At 31.1% G+C, this 8,294-nt stretch overlaps 1 protein-coding gene across 1 annotated transcript; it reads right to left on the reverse strand.

The window, feature by feature from the left end:
* Positions 1-4,144: 4,144 nt before the first annotated feature.
* LOC140976311 (nascent polypeptide-associated complex subunit beta-like) lies at positions 4,145-6,248 on the reverse strand. The gene is made up of 6 exons (XM_073440384.1): positions 6,093-6,248; positions 5,396-5,463; positions 5,089-5,237; positions 4,934-4,990; positions 4,563-4,601; positions 4,145-4,461 (listed from the first exon to the last, which is right to left on the reverse strand). The coding sequence occupies exons 2-6, from the start codon at positions 5,461-5,463 to the stop codon at positions 4,295-4,297; spliced, it is 480 nt and encodes a 159-aa protein (XP_073296485.1). The 5' UTR covers positions 6,093-6,248; the 3' UTR covers positions 4,145-4,294.
* Positions 6,249-8,294: the final 2,046 nt, after the last annotated feature.

The raw sequence follows: 8,294 nt of genomic DNA on the forward strand, positions 1-8,294 counted from the left end.
TCGGGTATCGGATCCTCCAACGGGCTCGGTGGAAATTGTCATCTCTAGTAAGAATGACAAACATAAATCAAGAAATAATTTAAATTTAATTGTAACTGAGAAATAAGAAAATATCTTGTAAAATGTTCTCAGATACCTATATTCGTTAGACGAGTCGAGCTAAACAATATCTATTATGAAAAGTAATATTATGATATAAAGAATACTATTTTTTTAATGAAATGAATCAGATTAACAATTCGTCTTATAAAATTGACACATGATACGATTTCACCATAAATTAGCGAGAGAGTCCATCAAAGAAATAAAATTGTGTAGGTCACTTGTGAGACGGTCTCACGAATCTTTATCTGTGAAACAGGTCAACCCTACCGATATTCACAATAAAAAATAATACTCTTAGCATAAAAAATAATATTTTTTCATGGATGACATAAATAAGAGATCCGTCTCACAAATACGACCCGTGAGACCGTCTCACACAAGTTTTTTGTCAATAAAATTAATACAACTTTTATTCTGAGAAAACAAACAATAAAAATAATAATAATAAAAGATAAATGTCTAAGGAATGAAAGAGATGCATGATTGATTTTAGTCGGTGTAAAACAACTGAACTGACAACCTAATTCTTCTCTCTCTTTTTTTTCGAAAATAATAATAATAAAAAAACAACCTAATTCCTAAGTCCTAACAATTAGAAACACTTTTATATATTTTGGAATAATTTGAGGCCCACAGAAACACTTGTTATTTAAGCCATTTTTCTTCTGCGGATATCGTGTCAAAATCTACCAGAAGTCTCGGATTAATTTTTTTTCAAAAAAACATAAAATAATATTTACCAATAAATTTTGAAACAATTAGAATTTTTGGACTAAAATCTTAATTTTATTAAGCTCTGTCTTTCTTTTCTATTTAACTTATCTAAGCTAAATACAATTTTTTTTAACTTTTCTATTTTCTGTCTTTATTTTTCTATTTGATTGAACCTGAATAAATACAAGCTTTTGCCAAAATTTCAATATAAAAAATAAAAATAAAAAGTTCCGTCCGGACTACAACCCGGATGGGCCATAAGATGGCGATCTTACCGGATTATGACACATGCGATATACGAGGACCGTGGGAAAAAATAATGAAATAATTATGTTTTTTTAAAAAAATTGAAATAAAAGTTATCAAAATTTTGAATCGAAATAGTATGATTAAATATGATGGGAAGAGAAACCATGAATATGAAATTGCGTGGTTAAATAGTATTTTTGGAAATAAAAAATAATAATTTACCAACATACTAAAATGAATTTAACTTTAGTTAAAAGTATAAAGATAATAGAATAGACAATGTCATTACGTTTGTGAGACTCGAGCGTCTTACGCTCAGGCGAATGCTATAATTTATGATAATGATATAATTTATGTATTTTAAACCATATAATGGCTTACACATCATGTTTCGATCGCTCTTCTAACATAAACAACTTAACTCCCCAACACGTCTCTAAAATTAACTATCTTTTTAAAAAATTCACATAACATTTAGCATGGATATGATATTTCGATCGCTCTTCTGACATAAGCAATTTAACTCCTCAACACTGTCTGTTAAATTAGCTACCTCTTTTAAAAATCCACATAACATTTAAATTTCATCACCAAATCCAAACGTATACCAAGTCTTTTGCGTTTTTCTAACGTCCCATCAATTAAAAAAAGAGTTTAGGTTGAAAAATGATTTGTTTGGTCTTCTTTATGGGGTTTCAAGTTTCCACATTCTTTTTAAGAAACCCAAAGTTCCAAACACCGAGAATGCTAAATAATATGAGTAGATCTCTTGTGAGACGATTTTACTGATCTTTATTTGTGAGATGAGTTAACCCTACCGATATTAAACATAAAAAGTAATACTCTTAACATAAAAAGTAATACTCTTAAATGGATGACCCAAATAAGAGATCTGTCTCACAAAATACGACCCGTGAGACCGTTTCACACAAGTTTTTGACAAATAATACAGAGTTGCAGTCATTTTTGGGAGTCTCCAATATTACATAAATTATTATCCCAAATGGAATAAAATATCAAGAGACTTAGTCCTGTTTTGACATTTTCTTGGCCACAACAAATCTCCAAGATTTAGTTTCCCATGCAATTGAGATACAAAAATCAGATATTGTCAGAATAAATATTGCAAGATAAGAATTAAATACGATTAGAGATTATCAGTTAAAATTTTTCCAATCCCATAATTTGCTGCTTGTTAGCATGTATTGATATATTTTAGCATATAAGTAAATAAAGCGAAGCAAAAATTAATACCATTAAAGATAGAGCTGTCAAACGGATCGATTCATCATAAACCCATATTATAACGGGTTGAAAATTCCTCAACCCTGCCCAACCCAAAATGATTTAAGGATTATGCGAGCTACACATAAAAAAAATTAAAATATAGATAATTAATTGAATTTAATCATTTCATAAATAAATAATAATAATTTTTTTAAAAAAATAAAATTCTAAATAATTGATTTCTCAATTTACATGTTAACTAAAGTAATTATCACAAAAAATTACAATTTTCACTAAAAAAAAAAAAATCTATATTATTATTATTATTAAAAAAATTTCCAACCTGTAGGCCAACCTGCTCGTCGTGGGTTAGTCCGCCTAGGTCTGCTACCTGTGCGGGCTTACTAATGGAGGCTCGTCTGTAAATGAATTGGGATTTTTCCAACTCAACACTTAATTTGGTTGGTGAGTTGAGTCAACTCGACGGATCTAATCGGACGGCTATTTAAATATCATTGGATAAAAGTTTTTGAATCCCATAATTTTGTTTGTTATTACCATGTATCGATATATTTTAGCATAGTGAACATTTATATTCTTCTAGATAACGAACCAAGTAGACCCTAATAAAAATTGGTAGAGCCATAGACCTCAATCTTGTAGTAAAAAGGGCAAAAGGTTTTTTTTTTTAAAAAAAGAAACGTAATGAAATGGTAAAGTTAAAAAATTGACATCTAATTTTAAAACGATAGTTGTATTTTACAAAAGAACTTTTTACCATATTATTAGATTTGATTGAACTTATTATGAAGGCAAAATTTGTGTGAGACGTTATCACGGGTCGTATTTTGTGAGACATATATTTTATTTGAGTCATCCATGAAAAAGTATTACTTTTTATGCTAAGAGTATTATTTTTTATTGTGAATATCGGTAGGGTTGACCCGTCTCACAGATAAAGATTCGTGAGACCGTCTCACAAGAAACCTACTCTATTATGGAACTTGTTTTCACGAAAAGTCAACTTAAAATATCCAATGAAAATAATTTCCCTACATCATATACGAACCTGTCAAATAACACAATGGAAGATATTTTTCTAATATTACATTAATTTCAATTCTTTAACGACCATTTTTTTTATCATTCAATATTTTTATTTTACTTAGGTAGTTCATATATATATTTATTATTATATAGAAATAATTGTTCAAAAACTTTTGGACGGTTTCAATTAGTTGCAACTTCCCGAAGATGACCGGCAGATTGATATTATTTTGGTGTAATTAATTTTGAGCAGAGTTGAAGAGGAAGAAATTTGGAATATGAGCGCGCGGGCACACATATACTTGTCACGAACTCGAGTAAAAATGATTTAGAATACTAAATTATCCGAAATTTAGCCATAAGTTGAATATGAAACAACTAACTTAACAGAATTAAAGGCTATTTTCAAGTTAGATTAACGCTCGAAAAAATCAACTTGTCAAGCTCGAGATATCCGATATCATTCAAGTCCAGGTCGAACTCAAGTATCTCTACTCGATCGAGTTAGAGTTCCAAGGATTTAAATTGTTTAACTAGTTGTGATTGAGTATTAAGGTTCTACTCAAGCTAACTTGGCTCATACACAGACCTAGTCGGAGAAAATGTCGAGACGAGGTCAGGTCGATGTCGACAGAACAGACTATCTTTCACTACAAGTGAACTTGCAGTGGAGTCCGTTGCAGTTTATATATTTTCATTCAACAAAAACATCAGCATTTGCTACAAAATATAAAATATTTTATTGAATTTCCCGTATTACATATGTTTCGATATCCTTGGGCATTTCAGGAAAAAAGACCTCTCAAGAAGCGAGTATCGAATAGAAAACTTTGTGAAAACATTAAGCCACTAATTTTTAAAAGCATCAAGAACCAATCTTCAATTGTCGGAATAGGTATCGAATAAAGCAACATAACATATTTCAAAGAAAACAAAAACGAAAAAGGGAACTCTAAGAAGCATGATTATGGCCTTCCTCTGCAGCTGCTTCAAATGTCTCACCTTCAACAAGATCTGGAACGTCATCACCATTGTCTTCTGGTGCTCCGGTGCCAGAAGTGGGAGCTTGTTTTTGAAACTGTTCTGCTAATTTCTTCAAATTCTCCAAGTTATCTGGACCTGTGGGTACGAAAATTAATTCTCGTTGAGTAAAATCCTCGGAGCCAGCCGAATTACAAATCATATAATATATATCAAGAATATGTATATACAAAGCTTACCCAATTGGTGAATAATTTGAGGAAGAATGTCTTGCAAATCTGGAAAAAATCAAGAAACAACATTTTAAACTTAAATGATCAATAACAGCAGCGATCAAGTAAAAAAGGTTCCCTCCTAACTATAACCATATACAGGAAAATAGATGTCCAGTACTAGGTACCCAAAAACAATGGAGAATTGGAGACAAGGGCAACCACTGTCATCCTAATTAATAATATATCACATGCATCCCACATAAAGAAAATTCATAGGTATCATAGAGCAATAACAAATTAAACTAAAGGAAGAAAAAAACACCATTAAAAGAAAAAAACAAAATTGGATATAACAGCTATTGGAGAAGAATTTGAGTCAAGAAAAGAAAACATACTCTTGGTCTGGGGAGTTCCGCTGACAACCCAAGTGTTTGCAGCAACAGAAGCTTGAACTGAAAACAAAAGAAAAGAAACAATCAATGGCAATAAGTAAAAGGTGAAGAAAGTTCGTGGAACAAAATGAAAATTCTGGTAACATATCTTATAGTACCTTTTGGGTTAAGGAACTGGATAACCACATCCTCCTTGAAAATGTTGACTTCTTCAATTCCAGGTATGGCATTCACCCCTATTCTTTTCAAGGTGCTTTGTAGCCTTTTGTCATCTGTTGTGGTTGTCTTGTGAACAGCCTTCTTCTTCCTGCACTTGAGGGTGACTATATAATAACATTAAGGAGAGAAACATATGAAAGTAACAGACACTCAAATTCTGACTTAATGTTACACTAAAAATAAAAATCTCAGACTTACTCATCGCAGCCAAAAATATCTCAATTGCAAACAACAAAAAGACAATACCTTCTCACAGTACCCTTCCCACCGGTCCTGACTGAACCAGCCATCTTCATTAGTTTCTCCACATTCATCTGCATTCAAATGCAAAAGAAAACTGGAGCTATTTCTACCCGTAATTTCGCATTTACGCAAAAAACACAAGGCAAAACAGTATTCCACAAGATTCTAACCACAATCACCTAAAACTTTGCTTTTAAAATGCTATTTAATAAAAGAAAAGCGAGACCATTTTGATTTTCTACTCATATACCAGAGGTAAGATTTAGATTAAACCTTAAATCTTAGAAAAAATAGCAATATACATGGCACTTTAACCGAGCAATTCTAAAAATTCAAATTCAAGTTCCGTACAATGAAGTTTAAGAAGTTTCTTCCGGTAAACGTTAAACCAACTAAAGATAACACGGACTTACTAAAAAACCTGAAAACCGAATACATGAAGAACAAGCCCATAGAAGTACGGATTCAAAGTCGCAAAATTCAATAAAACGCTACGTATTCGCACAAAATCAAGAATCAAGAAAAGATCAATACCAAAGCCACAATCATTCCACGAACACACGCTGAAAATATTATACCCATAAAAAATTCCAGAAAAAGAACCCCGAAAACCAGCAAAAAAGAAAAAAAAAATCACGTCCATAACTCACATTCCGAACTGAATGGAAAATTAAGAAGAAAATGGTGTTTCATGAATCACCTTTGCGATCTGTTAGAACTTGAGTTTTCGAGATTGAAGTACAGAGCAGGGAAGAGTGGGGACGGGGGCAGTAAAACAATTGCAAAACCCTAAATTGAACACGGAAGAAGAAGAGCAGGCCAATTTGGTAATTCCACACTTGTGTTAGGGGTTAGGCCAGTAAATTCAAACTTTTCATGCTGTTTTCCGTTTCATTTCATTTAGCGGTAGTAACTCGAATCATTATCGAGTCGAGCTCGAAAATAATTATTTGAGTCTAATCGAACTCAATCTCGAGTAGTTTAATTTTTTTCAAATCGAACTCGACTCGATTCGATTGCACCCCTGACTTCATCTCTATTATTTTCGATTTTCTACCATTTCATTTACTTATATTGAATTTTTTGTAAATTTTTTAAATGTTTGAGTTCAAGAAATAAAATTCAAGCAAGTCCAAAAATCGAATCAAATCGATCCAAATCAAAACATTGAACCAATCAACACTCTAGCTTGCAACCCTTTTTTTTTTCCCTAAAACTTTCAATCCTATTTTAAGGAAAAAGATAGATGATTGTTTTTCAAATTATATTTTAAATAATTCAACATCTTTAAAATTAATTTTAATTTCTTCTTATTACATAAAAAATATTTTTGTTTCATATTAATGTTTGAAAATATCAAAATATATAATTATTACACATAAATTTACTTCACACAACTCGTGTGCTTGATCAGGGCTAGCATATATAAATTGGACACGTAGTTTAAGCTATTCTTTATATTAAGAAAAGATGAGAAAAATAATACTGGGAGAATTAGACACATCCTCAACATGTATTGCATGCATGCTTATCTGCAAATCTTGTACTTGAATGATAACAAATTTAAAATCAATTACCGATAGACATGATTTCTGATATCATATTAAGATTGATATTTGAACCCAACTCAATCTCAAAAATTATTTCAAGAAAGGAGGATTGTCTAAGTCGATATATACAACTCTCAAAGACTTAATCTAGTCGATGTGAGACATCTAACACACTCCGCACACGTCCAAGAACAAACAACTGGAACTTGAAGTTTACAAGACATTATCGGGTGATACATATGATAGTTCCAAACATAACGGTAGGCATGAGCTCTGGTACCAGGTTAAGATTGAGACTTGGACTTAACTCAACCCCAAAAACTAGCTCAAGAGAGATGATGGTCCAAGTTCATATATACAACTCCTAAAGATTTAATCCAACTGATATGGAACACTTAACACACATCCACACGCCCAAGAATGAAAAATGGATCGTGAAATTTACAAGACATTACATTAACATGTCGTCAATATGGCAGTCCAACATAAAACTATTGACTTGAGCTCCGATACTATTTAAAGGCTGAGACTTTGAGCTAACNATGCATTAATTTTCATATTTATAAAATCATAAAAATATCAAAATTATAAATATGAAAATTACAATCTTTATTTGTTTTTACAACTAGACCACATTAAAAATGTTAAATATTTGTCAAATCATTATCAGACACATTTAATCATAATTAAAATTAAAAAATAAATATCTAAATTATAAACCTAATTTATTATTTTAAAATAAAAAGACATACCTTTAAAATAAAAAATTAAAAATAAATAGATGCGATTAATTGTGTTTAAGCACGCTTAATTAAACACCTTAATTATGCTTAATTCGGTTAAACTACAGTTTGACCGCTTTTTCCTCTTTCTCCGAAGCGGGGCGTGTTTGCCAAGCTTCAAGCTTAAGCGGGCTTTTTAGAACACTTCTATTTAAAGACTGAGACTTTGATATAACTTAAGCACAAAAACTAGCTCAAGGAGAATCATTGTCTAAATTTATATATACAACTTTTAAAAACTTAGTCCAACTGATATAAGACACTTTAACATTTACGACCATAAATTTCTTCAAGCCATAACTCCTACGCAATCTGTTAATAATCTAATTTTCATATAGGAATTTTACTGCGGTTCCATGTATAATTCGTAGCTCTCCTCCGAGTGTCACTATATAATTAATAATTTCACACAAATCTGAAACATATCTTAAGGTCCGAGCATGGTAGATAGATAGATACAAGGAGTACGATCAACATCTGCAGCATAAAATCATCCAAAGTAACAAAAGGCTTGGCTTCAATAAAAAATATAAAATTTATAAGTTTTATTTGGTTAAATTAATACTAATT

This window comes from Primulina huaijiensis, chromosome 5, assembly GCF_012295235.1.
Source record: "Primulina huaijiensis isolate GDHJ02 chromosome 5, ASM1229523v2, whole genome shotgun sequence".
In the NCBI taxonomy this organism is placed as follows: Eukaryota; Viridiplantae; Streptophyta; class Magnoliopsida; order Lamiales; family Gesneriaceae; genus Primulina; species Primulina huaijiensis.